The sequence below is a fragment of the Mycteria americana genome, chromosome 2, assembly GCF_035582795.1.
Source record: "Mycteria americana isolate JAX WOST 10 ecotype Jacksonville Zoo and Gardens chromosome 2, USCA_MyAme_1.0, whole genome shotgun sequence".
NCBI classification, from domain to species: Eukaryota; Metazoa; Chordata; class Aves; order Ciconiiformes; family Ciconiidae; genus Mycteria; species Mycteria americana.
Genome location: NC_134366.1, coordinates 123,849,336 through 123,868,612, shown reverse-complemented (window position 1 = coordinate 123,868,612; position 19,277 = coordinate 123,849,336). Strand labels below are relative to the sequence as shown.

At 36.4% G+C, this 19,277-nt stretch overlaps 1 protein-coding gene across 4 annotated transcripts in view; it reads right to left on the bottom strand.

The window, feature by feature from the left end:
- Positions 1-19,277, bottom strand: part of TTC39C (tetratricopeptide repeat domain 39C) — a 37,303-nt gene that overhangs the window by 6,512 nt on the left and 11,514 nt on the right. Inside the window, exons 3-11 of one of the 4 annotated variants that reach the window (XM_075494496.1) lie at positions 19,149-19,205; positions 18,126-18,254; positions 16,992-17,106; positions 13,146-13,500; positions 11,648-11,816; positions 4,161-4,254; positions 3,195-3,314; positions 2,518-2,627; positions 1,703-1,826 (exon numbers count right to left, since the gene is read on the bottom strand). In XM_075494496.1, the coding sequence (XP_075350611.1) occupies positions 1,703-1,826; positions 2,518-2,627; positions 3,195-3,314; positions 4,161-4,254; positions 11,648-11,816; positions 13,146-13,500; positions 16,992-17,106; positions 18,126-18,254; positions 19,149-19,205 (1,273 nt within the window). The remainder of the gene's footprint in view (positions 1-1,702; positions 1,827-2,517; positions 2,628-3,194; positions 3,315-4,160; positions 4,255-11,647; positions 11,817-13,145; positions 13,501-16,991; positions 17,107-18,125; positions 18,255-19,148; positions 19,206-19,277) is intronic. The other 3 variants (XM_075494497.1, XM_075494498.1, XM_075494499.1) reach the window with 3 other exon arrangements.

Here is a 19,277-nt window from a genome sequence, read left to right as displayed (position 1 = left end):
CCATGAGGAGCCATTTGCACTTGTCTGCACTGTCGCCTCCAGAAAGGCTGGGGTACAGGGAGGCCTGCAGGGCTTTTCATCCCTTCAGAGGAGCTGAACTGCTATGCCTGGAGCAGTACAGCTCCTTTAACTTCACATTCTGCCTCGTCTCATAAACCCTGCCAGATCTTAACTGGCTCTGCATTCACAGAACAGTTAATACACAACCCAAATAAGCCACCTATGAATAACCGAGAGTTGGCTGCATGAAGTATGTGGACATCACACAATACACAAGGCTGTCAACTCTCGCTTGTATTGCAAGTCTCAAGTTACTTTGCATTTTACTTACAGAGATACATGTGGATACAAATTTTTAAGTCAACTTCTAGCCCTTAGGAAAAGCCTAGAAACTCACCCCAGCAAATTACACTCCAACTGTTCAAGAAAAGAGGAAGCCAATAAAAAAAAAAATCCCCTATCATCTCATCATTCTTGAGACACACATAAGGTGCAGCAATAGCACTCTCATTGTGCAGAAAATCTTCAACCAGGGACCACTGATGCAGACACATCTGTCAGTCTCATACTTACAAGAAGCGCATCTCTGAATTCTAATCTATACTGCTATTTCACATTAAAATGTGAACCACTGGCTAGAATCTTACAGGAGGAAGATCTACATTGCTTCTGAGTGTGCAGGAGAACAGTACATACTCTTTACAACCTCTAAAGCTGGTTGTTCTGAAGGCAAATGACAGACAAAAAGATCCTGAAATTTATTTTTACATAAGTAAATCTAATTTTAAAGCCTTCACCATTATCTTTGGGACTAGAAAACTAAGGATCTGAATGTAACCCACTGCCATCACTCAATTTAAATGGACAAATTATCTTAAATTAAAAACAGAAAAAAACTCCTTTAATTAAACTCCTTAAATTAAAAACAGAACAAACTAGTCCTGTCTCTCGACTTAAAAGACTGGTAGTTTTCTAGCTTAACACAAAAATTGTGTACAATCTCCAAAATTTCACAATTACAGAAAAAAGGAAGTATCTCAGTGGCAGACTTTTTTTGTTTTATTTTCTAAATGAGCAGGTAATAACTTGAAACTGTTTGCAGAATGCAAACAAGACTGATCGCTGGATGGAGCGACGAGTACTGAAAACTTCATGATAAACACTGCTACCATAAGCCTCACACAACAGACATCCAAAGATGTCTGGAGACTAAGAAAGAGGCAACCATAAAAATGCTCCTTTCACCACTAAGATGATCCCAGCAGCCAAGATAAACAGAACCCTTATCATGTCATAGATGACCTCACAAGCTACATAGTTCCTCTTAGAAGAAAACTGACATGCAGAAATGAATTGGTAGTTTTATTTTTTTACTTTGTAGCTAGATTTAAATGAGTTAAAGTCTGCTTCGTGATTGAACAATAACTAGCACGCTATTTTAAACAATGGGCAAACACAAATGATTAAAAAACAACTATATGCAGCAGGCAGTTAAACTTCTCCCCCAAACCTATAAAAACGGTAAAAATGAAGCATTAAGCTGACTCTTAATGGGTCATTATTCTTTTGTTACTCAAACTGCTTTGCTATGACACATGCACACAGGTTTAAGTTTTCATGCTACAACAATCAGCTACTCCACAGAAGAAAAATATACACCTCCTAAAAAAGTAAATAAATAAATCAAGGAACCATATTATACCTTGGCTCATATGCTGCAAGTTCGAGAGGGAACAGTTTGGAAGGGCTTTCCATAAGTACAATACTTCAATGGATGCCAGGACACAGAGCTCTTTGGTCGGCATTTGTTTTCTAAATCTATCTGCCTGCAAAGTGGGGAGAAAGAGGGAAGGGAGATCTGTCCTTTGTCCTTTTATAGGGAACATAATATTCACAAACAATGTATCACTAACAGTAATCCTAACTGTTTCATGAAAGCATCCAACAATTTTATGAAAATAAAGTCGGTGGTAACTTAGCTTAAAGACTTTAAGACTAAAAAGCAAAATCTTTCAGTTAATTTAAGTGCTTACATATTGATCAGAATTAAAGCTTGCTTGTATGCAGCCTGATTCATTTTATTCTATTTCACAATCCCAAGTACACACTGACTGGATGCTGGAAGGGTAACATCTGCAAGATCATCAGTTGGGAGATACTTCCTAGACAACTCCTAGCTTTCAAAAAGAACTAAGGCTTTAACAAGCAAAACAAGATAAAAAGGAGTAAGAAAGGCAAAGCTAGAAGGAAAATTACCAAAGCAACTACACTATCATGTATTTTTATCTTTAATAATTACTTTAGTTGTAAAGTGAATAGCTAATTCACATTTCCTTTGCTAGGTCCTTAAAATACATGACACTATTGTTTTTCCACCTGAATCCTTCCCACTAATTCTACAGAAGCAACACAGCAGAAAACAGATACAGCCTTCAAAAATAAATACTGGTAAAGAATCCAACAAATTACCAAATGTAATTACTGTACTGAAACAAGTCAGCCTATGCTAAACCAAACCTTTTTCACTGAAAATTGTTCAATCTGATTGTTTTTTCTTTTGAAAAGCTTCTGAACTTCCTTGAACACATTCTGAGCACCACTGACATCACCAGTGGCTCCTTGACACACTGTAAGAACACAGAAACAGAAATGTGTTAACACTACTGGGATATGAAACAGGAAAAAATAAGATTAGATATCATACAGTCACAGGAAAAAAAAAAAAACCACACTCACTTCCAGAAAGTATCTAGACTAGGGATTTGACAAACATGCAAATCCCAACTCTCCCAGGTACCATCTGTGATCATTAACAAGTCGGTATTTCTTTTTTGTACCCATTAAAGGAACTAATACCACCCAACCTGTAAGGATTTATTTATTAAATCTTTGCAATACACTGTTATGTGACCTGTCACTATGACAATCATAATTGTATCTACATTGGGGGGGGGGGGGGGGGGGCAGGGAGAGGGAGAGAGAATGTATGCACAGGCATGTACATGTGCAGGCATGCAAGTGTACATTATATAAACAAACAAAATTATGTAAGTCCAGTCCAGCATAAAGCTGCATATGCAGCAGGCAGTGTGGAAGGCACTATGTGCACTAGTAAGTTTCCCAAAACAAAAACAGTGCCAAAACCTTATCACGTCACTGATTTATCGCTTATCCAACACATTGAATACACTTACCTGCTGTTAAATAAGCATAGTAGCACTGGGACCACCTGGATTCATTTTTAAGCCTTTCAAAGGCTTCAAATGCATCTTTGAAATTCATCTCTATCATGCTGCACCAACCTAAAAGCAAGACTAATTTAACTTCAGAGAAAGCACAGTAATTCAAATTTGGTGTCAACATTACTGAAACACACAGTCTGTCATGAAAGCTGGAGCTAGTTTAACAATTATAACAATAACAGGAAAAGTTAAAAACAAAACAAATCAATGACATACGTTTAAAGCCTGGTTTAAATTTACTGCAAAACGTTGAATTATAAGATTCCATACAAAACAATGAATCCACTTCAGAGCAGTAACAAATCCATACAGACACCAAAAGCGCTTTTTAAAAAAAATATTGTATTTTGTAGGATGCTGAAAGTTACAAAGCTACTACTTGCTTCCTTATTCTTCCCCACTGCGACAAGATCCCTTAACGAGACATTTAAAGCTTGAACCAACATGTCTTCTCCACTCTAAAGACTTGTATGCAAATTAAGAACATATAGCATATATTCCTATTGAAAGATGGAAATGAACATGAAATATAGGTCCTGCAAATTGTGAAGCTTCACTAGACCAATTAGTTTTTGGCACAGAAATGGTGATTCCACAGACAAATCAGATGAATTAATTTCTCATTTTAAATAATATTCTGTAGGTGAACAGTTTGCCCTTGATTCTATACTCTATTCTCTGATTTTGCATCACTTGTATTTGCAGAAAGCTTGAAAATTATACAAATTGTTGAATTCTACTTGCCCCAAAAGAAGACAGGATTATTACCATAATCCATCCAAGACAAAGGCCAGTATTCTAAAACCTTTTTTAAAATCCTAATAAAAATAATCCAGTTTGCTTATTGAAGTTGCTAGTGCTAGTTGAAGTTGCTCACTTGGAAGTGAGCTATTTATAGTATAAACGTATCCAACTTACCTATTTCATATAAGCAGACGTGTTGAATCTCCCTTTGGTCTGTTGCAAGTTCCAAAGCGGTATGAAATGAGGTCAAGGCACTATTGATTTGACACTAACAAAAGTGAAAGAAGAAAAAAAAAAATCATCTGTCAAATTTGTTGGATAATCTTATTCTGATAAAGAAAACATTCAGATTTCTGTTAATAGGCATTTAAAAATAACTATATGGTTAAAAAAAAAATTGAAGTGTCTTACAGATTGTGGCCTCTGGTTTGAATAGATGAAAGAGGCACGACATCCCATTGAGAGGAAAACCTCAAAATTCATTTCAGACTCCAGGTTATTTTAAATGAGCTAAAACCCACCGTAGAGCTAACAGTTTGAAGGAGAAGGGCTAATATTAATTCAATATACCAGCTCCACATTGCATTTCCTTTGGCCACCTTCCCTTCTCCCAGCTCTCTCAACCTAATCACTTGTGAATGGAAGTATGGGCAAATTACAACAAAGCCTTTATTTACCATGATAAACGAGCATCTTAAAGAGGTCCCATAGTGAGCAGATTTTTCCATCTATTTCATATTCATGATATGAAACATAATACAAAAGCCAAATTATAAGAGACAAGGGAAGTAAGAATCACTAATACAAAGCAACTCAGATTTATATTTAAATGAAACTTTAGATAAGAATGCAAAGCGTTTGCCTGCAAGGTACTAACAATCAGTTCCACCATGTGCAACAGTAAAAATTAAAACACACGGTAAGGAACTTGCACTCTAAAAAGAGAAATGTAGAACACTACAGAGTTAAAAAAGGGGGGAGGGGGATAGTAGGAGTTTAATAGTGTAATAATGATCACCAATAACTTACAGCCAGTTCAGATCCTCTCTCAGCCTTAAAAATCAGCACCTGTATTCCTTCTATTTGCTATTAAGTCTGAAATTCATTGGTTTTGTGCAGTAAGCTTTTGAGTAATCTCATTTCTACTCTTATTAGTCATTCCACCTTTAAAAGTCACATACTTTTAGCATCTGCCAATAAAGTTTAGCTTTCTGCACAATAAGGGTATCTTTATTGTTTAATTTTATTTATTTTGAACTATTTCACCTTTTTCCACATCCTTCAGTAACCACTTTAAGCAACAGTTAATAGAGAATTCATAAATGCCGCATGACATGTGAGAAGATAAAGAAGCATACGAGATAAAAAACATTTTGATAAAATCATTAGCTACCAACAGCTTAGCAAAAAGAGGCTGACAGTTTTGTAAGAACTAGAATGGTAGTTCTTTTGACTACTTTAATTTCTAGTTTTCCCAGTCTAGGATGGGACTTCTTCATAACAATCATCACAAAGGGGGGGAGCAAATCAACATTTAATTAGTTTTATACACAGACAAACTATATATCTCACTATGGCCTGTACCGACTTTAATAGCGTTCCTATATTTATTCTCACGTACAATTATAATCATTTCTACAACAGAAGAATCTTTAAGCCACTCTGTGCTGGCTAAGCATGTAAGTGAAAGAAACCCTTGAAAAAGCAAACCTGTCATCTACGCAAGTATAACTGAATTCAAAATTTCCTGCAAAAATCTGCAGCATTGCATCTTAAGACCACATGCACACACAGAGCTCTAAAGTAATTTTATTAGATTTTCTTCTTGTCTCATCAGGGAAAACTGTTTTAGTTGCTAAGGAACAATTTAACCATAAATCATATATATTGCATCAAGACAGCACAACTGCCAGCAAAGGGAGCCACAGCTGTACCAATATACACACTGTACACTTAGAAAATAAAACAGCGATTAGACTAAGATGCTTGTTGGCATAACAGAAGAATATACTACATACAGAGAGCAAGGTGAAGTTATATTTGCCCTCAAAGCTACCAGGGAGCCTGAGCAATGTACACCTCGTTTACTTTTGTAGCAGCACATTCTCTCCACTACATATTACTCCACTGATGCTGCATCACCCCAGCACGACTTCCTAGCAAATAAGTGTTATGAGCCCAGTCTTACAGGAAAAAAACAAAATAAAATAATGTTGGCTTAAAAGTTTATCTTTGTGCTAAGAAGTTTAGAAGTTGTTCAGTAAATCTTTGTTCTGAATGCTTCTGAGGAAAATGCAAAAAAAAAAAAAACCCACACCCCACCACTAAATATTTAGTCCTCTGTGAAGATACTTTGCCTTCTAAAAGCCTAAAAACCCTAAACATTTGAAAATATAAATCACTTATTTGTAGAGCATGTTATTCCACACAATGACTAATGGCAATTACATCATTGTCTGCAATGCCATACACCAGCCTGGGGCACAGCACATGAAATACTGACCACCTAGTAATATACAAGTCCAGTTAGTTGAATATTCAATCTTATACAACCCATATTTCTAACTGGCTAGCTCTCTCAAGTGTTTTGACATCTGCCCAAGTTTCCCTTAAGCATAAAGCTCAGTAAGTATGTTTCAGAGATATTCCTTAATAATTAAAGTTTCAATCATCTCCAGGGATTGTGACAACATGCTGAAATATGAATTTCTACTCTTAGTGTTAATTCTTAAAATAAATTACTATCCATTTACTATTTCAGAGAATAAACAGAAAGAATTATAAAGTCTCAAGAGTCTGCAAGTATAACATCATGGCTGACACGTGAAAATGATGTTCTTGAGATTTAAAAAAAATATATACACACACACACTTGTGTAATTCCTTCAACAGGCATCACTCATGCCTCTGGACATAATACAAAGACAAAAAAAGATCAATCCATAAAATGCGTAATATACAGAATTACATAACCATAAAGAGGATTATTAAAGCTAACGTGAGAACCTTAATCTTACATTTCTTGACTTCAGATTAAAACCAAAATCACCCCAACCTACCAACTAAGCATGTACAGAGCTTACTGAAACAAGGCAGCTTCCTGAGCCAACGCTCATTTCCCCACAGAGCTGTTCTGAAATCTCAGTACACTTTCCCTCTCCCAGGACCTCTCTATTCTCTATCAGCACTATGAATTGTAAAGCTTTTAAGAAGTCATGCTCATAATTAAGGGGAAACCAGCAACCACTATCTAAAAGGGGACAATTTACACTGGAGGACACTATGTGGAAATTTCAAGGCCCGTATTTTCTATTCCTTAACACACACACACACCCGCCGCCCTTTTTCCCTAAGACATGCCACAAAATCAAAGTAGAGTAAAACTAGGATTCTGTATTTTATAGCCTAGAAGAAGTAACCAGAAAGGCCAGCACAATTCCTGAAAATAAACGTTGACATTATGCAAGCTCTGAAAATTTGTCAAAACATCATTGTGACTTAATTCCAGAAAATTAATTTAAGATTTTTCAATGCTTATTATTACTCTTGCCCTCAGTCTACTTTTCCGTACCACCCCTAAGTAAGAATGCTACCACTGATACCAAGATGTCTACAAAAGGTAACTAAAAAAGCAAGAATACTTATCAGCATTACATTTAACCCTGCAATACCACTACACATTTTTACCAGCATGCACAAACACACTGTAGCACACCTGAATGTACCACTGGTGTTTTGCCCACCAGCTGAAGTATTTGGTACTTTTTCCTTCAGACTCTAAACATGCACCTATACCAACTGAACTCTACAGATCAAGCCTCAGAACCCGAGTTTTTTGTCCCAGTCCCAGAGATTTATTGTTGTTTAAATATACACACCCAGACTCTGTTCCCAATCAAAGAGAAGCAATCTTGCCCAGTTCACGATTTTGTCAAACGCTTTATTTTTGCTTTATACCCTTACCGCTCTCCACATGAAGCTATCGATCTACTGAACTATTTCTGAGTGGGGTGATTTGTACTATTTAAAAAAGCAGATGGAGATTTTTAAAAAGTGTTGCTGATTGAGGGGGGAGAAAGCAAAATTGCAAGCTGAAAAGCAGAAATATGCAAGATTCAGAACAACACTTTTTATTCTGCCCTCTCCCATGCTACCACCATGCCCATTTTTCACTACTGGCCACAATACCACACTTGAATAGTCTACGTCACAGCTTCAAAAGTAAATTGGTATTTATTAACATAATTATAATATTAGACAATACACATTTAGTAAATGGATGGCAATATTTTTATTTTCACAGTAATACCAAAGGCCCAAGGGTACAGCTGGAAACTCTGGATTTCAGACCAGTGGGTTTCAGCAGCTATTATACTAATTACATTTTTAAGTACCCTTTAGGCACAAGTATAAAACATTTTTCTCACCTGTTTTTAGTAGCTTAAGCTTACATAAAATATCATTATCAGCTTCAGTGAAAGGTATTTCAAAGACAGAAATAGTCAAGACACTGACAAGGAAATACTTATGAGGCTGGAATACATACTATACAATCACAAGTCAAGCACAGCAATAGTCATGTCCATAAAAACAGCCTAGAGTGAATTATGTAAAAGTCAGGAAAAATGCTACTTTTAATACGCAGTCTCTTAACCTACTCTTTGAAAAAAGAGACATTTGATCAGCCTACCAGTGCAACCTTTAACTTTCTGGTGCACTTTCATTCCAGCTTCCCCAGATCCTCCTCCTCCTCTCCTTTCCCTTAACTCATTCATTTCAATAGTCTCCAAACGCTTTCAGACTTCATTTCTCAGAACTGTGAATCTGGGAAAAAAGTTGAAAGATAATTTGGTCCACATTTATAGTACCTGTAAGGCTACTTCTTAGAAAACCAAAGTCTGTTAAGGCTTTTATTGACTAATACTCATACATGCTTTTTAGTGCACAAAGTGGTAGACAGTCACATGCTCTTCATTTGCCTTTCGTAGCACTGTCCCTGTGAAATCTTCCTTTCTCCTTGATGGCCTTCCTTGGCAGTTTTGTCCTTTGTCAGATTTGTGTCTCACTGTCCAGTCTTACAGTACTGCTTCTGCCTTTTGAACAGTTTCCCTGCCTCCAGGTGTCCATGGCTGAACTATGCTCCTTACTGTTTCTTTTCTCCATAGAAAAGAAAAAACACACACATACAGATATATAGGTGTATGCAGACTTGCTAACAAAAGCTGAATATACCATCAGCTTAAAGTTACACAAAACATATGCAGGCTCAAAGGCTATAAAAAAAATCCAATTAACTGAGTGCTAGTAGGCTCTAATACAAAGCGTACAATGACCATTACTGATCTGTACTTCCAGAACACCCAAGCTCTTCTGTATAACATCACCTAAGCTGCCTTTCATCTATGCACAATTAAATTTTATCACATAACTATTATAGATGATAGATGTTAAAGACTATAATATATAAGCTTCAGCTCAAGGTATACTTTTAAGTGCATATAGGTTAAAGCACAGACTTCCCAGTTTTGGTAAACCATCTGAAAATAATATTCCCATGCCTGGCGGAAAGAATTTAAACCTACTTGTGTATTAACAATTTCAAGGAAGGCCATATAAGCACTTCCTAGGCTTTGCAGGAGCTCTCCTCACTCACCTTGGAGATGAGGTGGAAATTACGACTCAGCGTATTAGTTTGTAATCTAAGACTATATGTGCACTTCTGGTTCAGAATGTAGAATGGATGCTTTAAGACCAATGCCCGGATTTGACACACATGTAACCACAAGCGTATTGTGCAGAAATCCAGTGCAGCTCCCCATGCCATTGCCACAAGTCATATATCTGCCTTCACTATTACGTCAACAACATTTGAGCAAATTAAGCTTCTAAATTCCAAGGCCTACAGAAGAGCTTGAGACATTTAACCAAAACATTTATACACAGCAAAGCCTCAGTGATACAGTACCACTTAGAACAAAGCAATGGGGCGGGCAGGGGGGGGAGGCTGCTGAATGGAAAAGCTTTCATGCAAACAAATACATGAATAGCAAAGGGACATTTTAATTCCTGTTAGCAACCAATAAGCTTTCTGCTGACTAAGGGTATGGCTACACAGCACAATGCACAGCATTCTGCCTGCCTAAGCTAAGTAACTCCGTTAACATGGCCACGCTGTCTCTGGCACAAACTACTTCACTTGGAGCTAAACTTCAGTATCTATATACTGCATCATTTAATGCACAAATACTGTAAGATAACAGGTAAAGAACTCTGCTTTGAAACATAATAGTACTCCAGAAAGGCACTGACTACACAAAACTGACACTCATCTCAAACCTATCCTCTGTATTTACACACAGAAACATATACCCAGTTTATTGACAACTTGTGTTTACAATTTTGCCCTAGCTTGCACTGAAAGTCAGAAGAATCAGTTGAAGTTTCTCCTCATTATACTAAATATAAAAAAAGAATTCCAAATACCAATCAACATATTTACATTTTCAACTGCACTTGCATTCATTGTGTAGCTATTCCTAACAAATTTGATTTTTTACCATAAGAATGGAACACGCATATAGTTGAACAAAGACCATTAAAATCTTTCCCACTCAGAAAACAGCAATACTTCCCAAAGACTGACAGCTTGCCTGTGACAGTAATTCCCCAAATGCACTGTTGCTTTCAGAAAGACAGCAAAAAAAAGAAAAACAACATCCAAATCCCATGCAAGAATATGCCTTCAAAATCTGATAGGCCACTGAAGCCTGCCCCTCTGTTCTTTTAGTGTTGCTACCTCCCTCAAAATATTAAGCTGTATTTGAGAGAGTTAACTGCAAACCCTTGCAAAGAATGACTACCAATATTAAGACCTGGATTAGCTCTTGTAATGATGGTGTTGAGATGAAGGGTTTGAACATTCTGGGTTTGTGCTTTTGTGTTGGGTTTTCTTGTTATGTAATTGCTCTGGAAATATTCTGGTCTGATAAAAGCAGCAGCTAAGAGTTGAGTAGTTTCAAGTACTCACCACCATCTTGTATTATCACAGATTCTTAAAGAGTAACTCAGCCAAAAACCACGAGGCTGCTGCAGTGTTTGAGTAACACTCTGCAACAGCATTCACAAACACATTTTCAGTGAATACATTTCTGCTTGGGTCAGAGCTCACCCTTAGCAACAGAATACATCCTGGTTTGACCTCTTAAAAGCAAAAGCAGTATTTGAGGGAAATTACTGCAGAGAATTAGCTGTATATGAACAATGCATAAAATGAAAAGGGGAAGACAAATGCTATATACTCAGCAGATAATACTCAGATTTTAGCTTGACAAGCAAAACTGAAAAACTGAAATAGCTATTTATACCACAAGAAACTCACAAGGGACCAAAAGCACTTCCTTTTAGCATAGAGCTACAAATGTGTATCAAGTAGCTGGAAAAGAATTTCAAAGTGCCATTAATTCAGACAGAAGTAGTGAAAGAGCAGGTTTGGCATGTGAACTTGAAACTAGGAAGGAGTTAATCCTTTCTTCTTATCTTTCCATGTATCTATATCTTTAGTCACAATTTGCTGAAGCTTGCACAGTTCATTCACATCACAAACATAAAACAACAAAAGGTGGGGAGGAGAAATCAGTCAAAAGGAAGAAAACATGCAATACCTCTAATCGCTGTATCCTTCCCTTGAAGAACATGAACAGAGAAGAATTTGGATAAGCAGATTCTTTTTTTGCAAGAATTTCTTTTGCCTCTTTCAATCCTGCCTTGTTATCGCTGCCATCAAGGGCAAAAAAGGGACGAACAACTGTGTGGTACCACAACAGAGCTAATCTAAAAGAAACATAAGGGTAAAAAGGATTACAGCTCGTAAACAGAAATTTAAGGATAACGTTCTACGCAGGCAAATTTTTAAATGAATCTGAAAGACAAAGAAAGATATGAATCTTTTCTTATACAACCTGACTTTAAAACAAACACAATACTATTGCCATACATCAATGTACTCCTAAACTGCACCTGAACATACAATTCAGTGCACATTACCCAAAGGTAAAGTAACAATCAAGCTCATATCAAAGCAGTTGAGCCTTTAGGACTCTATAGACTTTAAAAAAGAAAAACCCACAGGAAAACTTTGAAAATGAATTGCTGGGGGGGGGGGGCGGACAGGGACAGACACGACAACAAAAAAACAAAACTCACAAACAAAACCAACAACAAAACTAAACACACATCAGCAGACACACTTGAAATCAATGTCAAACAGAAATACATCTGGCATTCAGAAGGGCAGACATCTGTATGACCTACATCACTCCTGTGGAAACAAGGGCAGAGCACAAAGATTTCCAAGACCATCTGAAGGAGGAAACACCCCCCAAAATACCATTTTTCTTCCCCAGAAAGAAGAACAAATCAACAGGAACATTTAATCTTAAGCTTTCTTAACCAGAAATCCAATTCTTCTCCTCAAGCAGAAGAGACTTTAGCTCTGCTGTCAAAGTTTCAAAAGTGACATCTGATGGTACCTGCAGTAGGTCCAGTAATAAAAGCATTAATTTGAAGATAACAGAATAAACCCATTTATGAGGACAGTTTAAATTAGGTCTGGCTAACCCTTCACCTGATAAAAAGACCTGAATGCAGTATGAAGGCTTGGAAAAAAAGAGTACACAAAAAATACTCCTCTAAAAAGACTAAAAGGGAACATCCCATTTTACTCAGACACTAAAATTAAACTGGAAAAGAACTTTGGCTAATAGTAAGGATAAATAGCTAAGTGAGACCAATGACTCATACAAAATAGTATGCTCTCCATAGCGGAGAATGTAACTCAGGTAAATTTACTCAGCCTTCAGGGGGTGCTTTTATTTACCCTGCTGGCACATAAATTACTAGACATTAGAATAGCAGGTACCAAAGAATACAGCAAAATACTGACACAAACCCCAAATACATGTATATAACTAACAGCAGAGAGATCTCACACACTAGTAAGTGATGAATTTACTAAACCATGGCATGTCAAACAAACTACAAGTTTATTTTACCTGCTGTTGTTTCCTTTAAAGCAACATGACTTTTTGTTTTTGACTTTTTTCAATTTACTTACTTTCAGTACTAAGTTATCTACCAAAGCATTTCAATATAGCTACTCACGTAGCTAAAGGGGCCTTCATGTCCTTACTTTCACTTGCATACATCAGTGAAGAAAGCCCCTGTAGGCGGTCTCCGGGAAAACCCAGCAGGTTGATGATTTTGAGCAGGTTTGGGGGCACCATGGATATGCAAAGATGAAAAAGTCCATATCCAAAGCTAACAGCACCTTTCAGTCTGTTTAGCGAATCCTCCGTTACACCTTCTGCAGCAATATGATTATCATTTGCAGCATCAGAAGACAAGGATTCCCGAGTTGTTTTCTTCTGATATATTTCCTGAAGTGTATTAATGTCCGTATAGCACTTATTGTAAATTTTCCAGGCTTTTCGGAGTATCCACCCACCTTTTATGTACGCTAAAAATCAAGGAAAAAATATTTCAAGGACGTATTTCAGAAGTGGAACACAGTAAGTAGTAAATGTTACTTCACAAATCCTAGGATGCTCTCTCTATTTGCATTAACGTATTGTATAAAGGATTTTGTAATCACTACTGTCATCTTGAAGAGGTCTTTCATACTGGGCACTACAAATTTAAGTGCTTTTCAACCAGAGACTTTAAAACAGCATGCAATACAAACGGACTTCCCTTCAGCTATGTAGCAAAACAACTGTCAGAAAGAAATAGAGAAATCAGAGAACTTAATGCTGGATTCTGCTCCACTATAGAGTGAAGATGAAATGGCTGCCTGGCAAACAGAGAAGCAAAACTCATAAGCCCAAATGATGTTAAAAGACAGTTGATGGGAACATACTAAGAAAATCCCCTCCTTTGGGTTAGATAATAAGATTGTCAACACCATCATTTCCCTGCCCCTCATATGAACACCAGCCCCTTATAATTAAGGAAAAAAAAAATCATAGAAAAAAAAAGAGAATGCATAAATTTTATGTTTTTAAAACATTTTTCAGTTGCCTAACTTCCTCAATTTCAAATGCAAGCTGGGTACCTACATTTCCCTAAGAATCTGGTCTTGAGCATTCTCAGTTGAGAAAGAGAGAATTCTCAGTCTCAATACCCTCTTTACAGGAGGGTAAAGAAAGGTATGACACCAAAAGATGAAGATGTCCCATTTGCCTATTTACACAGCATTCATCTTGGTTATAGCACATCCTCGGATAACAGTAAGTGGTAAACAGAAAACAAACAAAATATACTTGTACACATTAATTGCAAAAGCAGACACCAGCATTTTGTCTGTGACAGAGCCCTGAGAATTAGGAACTGCAGTGACAAAGGAGTTAATGAAAAATGAGAGAAAATAAAAGCATGGCTATAGCAGCAGTGTTCTAAACAGGTATCACCAAATTTGCAGAGATAAGTGTTATAACTGATGCCAGAATTAGATCATAACAGGTGGGGTGCGTCAAAGAAAAGGAAAATGCTATTAGTATCAAACGATTCTTTATAAGCCTTTGACAAGTTTTACAAAATCCTTCCAATTACAAAAAAAAAACATTTCTAGAGAAAGTACCATCATAGATGAGACTACCTCTTTTTGGATTCTTGTTGTATGAAGAGGGGATGAAGCTAGTTTGATAGTCTTAAGAAATTGCACTGAGGAAGACTGCAAAATTTGTATTCTCATTTGTGACAGAGGGTTCTGTCAACATGAACTTAAAGTATTAAAAAAAATTATCCTCTATCTTGAGTTCCATATTAAAATGTTATAATAAAAAATGTAAACCCCTGCCATGATTCAGCTGCATTACAAGACTAACATTACTTCAATTTTAAGCAATTAGGTCACTTTCTGGCTGCACAGAATATTTTAAAAGTTATGCGGTTCACTACAAGATGGAAGCTTATACAACTATGCATAGCAATGCAGCAGACAAATAATAAGGAAAAACCCTTGGTTTACTTGTCCTACCAATAGTGTTTCTGCGAATAGATAACACTGTGTTCTGATGCATGCATCAAAGGGAAAGGGTATGATGTGGAAAAAAAGTATAGTTTTAGGCTTTACTTCCACTAGTGTGCTGTCATGAACAGTTCACTAACACAGCATAACCCTAATAGATTTGCTATACTAAGATAAAACAATCTAACAAATGAAAATAATGAATTTCTGGCTTTTTAAACAAAAATTAAATCAAGCCCAATCAATGAGCTGATCTCCCAGCATGAACTTCTGAAAGTAGTCAGGTCCCTGACAGCAGTGGTAAATATCAAGAAAAGGTAGTTCAATATTGCTGTGGGAAGCTAATCTAAGTTGCTGTGTTACTAACTTTATGATGAAACTATTTCTAATACATCCATGAGGGTGGAAAGAAAAAAAATCTAAAATGTGTTAGGCATATGAGAAAGCAGCTTGCATGTCATCATATGCTTCTTGTCAAATTGTTCTGGGAAGAAAAACACAAGAAATTTTTCACCCATCCACTGATGAGAAATATTTATCTGCCTCTAAAGAATGCTTTTTTTTAAAAAATTACAGTCATTTCAATAATCTGGTTGCTATTTCTATACAGAAACATGATAAAAACAAAAGATGTTTATACATAATCAGAAAGATAATACACTCAAACTGAAATAACGGATCCAACAGTTCAGCAACAGCAGTAACTAGCAGTCGCTGAGGTGGCATTTAACTGCTCAGAATTTTAACTAGATTTCAGGTATATTTTTTACTCAGTAGAGTAACCCAAATATACTGCATATTCTGCAGTACTCTGCTACCCACTTCAGTTCTCTGAGCAGCAGACAAGAGAGAAAGGGAACAGACACCACCCTCAGCTACAGCATCCAACCCAGTTATATGCAGCTGCAGAATACATACTGAAACAAGAAAAAAGCTTCAAGAGGGGGAAAAAACCCCCCACAAACAAAATCCCAGAACTGTATCAAAAATAGTAAGAAAACCTTTCTGCAGCAGTACACACACAGCAGACAGAAATACTCCCTGAATTTCTGCTAGCTAGAACCAAACACATTCTTGATGCCATGGCTTGAAAGAAACCAAGTCTGCACATCACAGAAAGCATTATGTCCTTGACTGAAGACCTTAGCATTATTTTAAATAATCTGAGCATTATTTCCCTAATTCCTTCCAGCTGATCAGCAGGGTCTTCACTGACAATCTGGTCTGACTGCCATCTCCTGGTCTTCATTGATTTGATAAGAACCTGGGAATGCGCTCACTTTGTATATGACCTTGTCCACATTTTCTATAAACTCATGGATGAAGGCGTGTTTTAAGATTATGCAAGAGATCCAAGAATGTAAGGGAACATTAGAAACAGCCTTGCAGCTGAGACAAGGAGGTTTGTGTTCAACATGACAGGATTAACCTCTTTGGCATGCAAGGACACACTTTGGTGACCAGAGAAGAAGGGCTGATTCAGCAGTTCCATCTTCACCACACTTCATTTAAAATTACTTTAACTGGCAGTTTGTCATCTCCTTGAATGTCATGAACATAACGCATATGGGAAATCAGGATTTTCCCAGTGGCCTGGACTTACAGCCTCTTATCTTGCAGGCCACATGAAGCACATAGATGCTACCCATCTTCATACCAACTCCTCAAATGCCTCTACGGGAACATGCAAAGGATTCCAACCTATCTAAGGAGAATCACTTGAATATGATTATTGGTATGAAAAAAGCAGAAAGCTCTAATCTGCAGCAATCCAACTCCTCTTATTTTATGATACTATTACCTACACAAAGATAGAACAATACCTCTGCCAGTGTACCAATCTTGGAATGTTTCAAATGGAGCTGTGCTCTTTCTTACAAAACAATCATCTTTACTGATAGTCATCTTGACACTCTATGATCAAGCTTTATTAAAAAGATATTATGCAAAAAATATATCTAAACATCAAAGCCACAGCACACCTGATAACTCTTGTTTTACAAATGAGAGCACAGCCAAGTATACTTGACAGTCTGCTACAATTATTTGTCTTTGTAGACGATCCACCATGGATAGCGTGGATTTTCGTCCATCAACCTGTTTGGAATATACAAACACAGAGCGCAGAAAAATGTTAACAAAGATAATACAGAACACTGGTTTAAACTGACAAATTAAAAAATCCAAAATTAACTGCAAGTGGTAGTATTGCTAGTAACTTAACAGAGCATTTTGAAGTGCAAAACTGTGCTAAAAGTCCTTTGATAGCTCATCAGAGCTATGAGCTTTATTAAGGGAGCTCCTACTTAATAAACAAGGAAACCTTACATATTTGCTATCAGCTATTTTTCTTAAGATTCTATGAATATTCAGAACAGATTTAAATTTCATTTAACTATTACTAAATGCATCAGACACACAACTAAAAGATGTTTGATAGGAAGAGCACAGAAAGGGGTATACGACAAGTGGCAGGGAAAATACAGTGCCTCTTACGAGCACAGAGTTATGCATGTCAGGTTCAATACTTTTTATCAAGTAAACTAAATATTGAAGAGAAATGGCTTCTGCTGCTGCTGTAGATCTGCTATGTCACACACGGCACACCACTCACTGGACATTTCCATACTACTACTTTAACTAATTCTCAATCTGCATGCTTTATTCTTCCTTCATTATTTAGAATGAAAAATCTAAAAAAGGAAGGAAAATTCCCTAGGAATATGCCTGGCACACAGCACTATGCAGCCTCAACGTTACAACTTTTGGACATTACTAGAGCATGTATGAATTAAAGTTAGCCTGAATTAGACAGGCCCCACGCTTCCTGAAATAATTTTAGTAGGTCACTAATTTGAGGTTAAGAAAAGGTGTTAAGAAAATAATTACTAACATCAACACAACCTGCTGCTTTAGAAGAGGAACTACCTGACTGAGTATTTTATGATACTCAGGAAATCCAAGCAAAATATTTAACTTACTTTCTAAATTTATTATCTCAACTGCTCTTCACATATCAAAAAATCATCTATTCAAAATATAAAGAGGCCAGAAAGGAAGTTTCCAGAAATATTTATCTGATACACAATTCCATATTTTACAAATAATGTTCTTACATTCTTTTTAATTTTGTTCTTGATTGTTTCTATAACTCCAGCTTCTTCACTTTCACAAAGTTTCTCTGTAGCCTTTAAGTCATCACATGCCAGCTGCATTTTCTCTTCTTCAAATGTCATCATAGCATTCTACCAAAACCCAAACAGATTTGAATGATAAAAATCAAATATTTTTATTTCTACAAAAGCTATAGGATAGTAAAAGTTTTCATAAAAGCTTGACAATAAAACTTACTTTTTAAAAAACCATAATACACACACAATTCAGTACACATACTTCTACAAAGAACCACCAAACTAGAGATTTGAGTGTGCTTTACCAAAATTTCAAGACAAATCAGAACATACTAAGTCCTAACCCCTTGTCTTAACAAAGCTTCACATGCAAACTGAATGCACTGTCACATTACATTAAGTGGAAGAAAAATTCACAGAAATTAATTTTCGATTATTGTTATGTAAGACATGATTTGCATCTGTGCAGATACTGCTTTTATATAATTCATCCACGTAAATAACAGGCCTCCAGAGTCAGTAACAAGTAACAGCTACTGCATTTTTCAAAATAATAACCACAATTCCTACATATGTAGGAAGAAAAAAAAATGCATCCGACTGCAACTACTGCTGAACCAATTTATAAAGAATTTCAGCACAAGTAACTTCTTTTCTTGATGCTTTATTAAACGAAGGTTCTGAATGACACAGGCACACAAAGTGCTGCTGCTATGTTTAGAACAGTAACTAAGCAAGATATTTTCAAGATCCACTGATGCTGCACTGTGATGTTACCCTGGTTCAGCGCATCGATTTAGATAAGCAAGCCTGAGAGATTCTCCCTCTTTCCTTTCTCCTTCTCCCACTGACTTAAAAGCAAGCATATGCCCCGGGAGGTTTCCTAACCAATATATTTTTCCATATTGCATAGTCTATAGACACTAGAGAGAATTCAAATTGATTTCATTTACAACTTATCTATTTCTGGCATATTATAATAAATTCTGTCTTTAAAAAGAGTATTACCATAGATAATTTCTGGTACAATCTAAGATTAAGCAGCAAAGTCAGAATAAGGAGAGTCTAAAAAACAAGATACAGACATTTTCTAATACACCTGCTCAGTTTTCATAAAAGATAATCTCATTTTTAGTA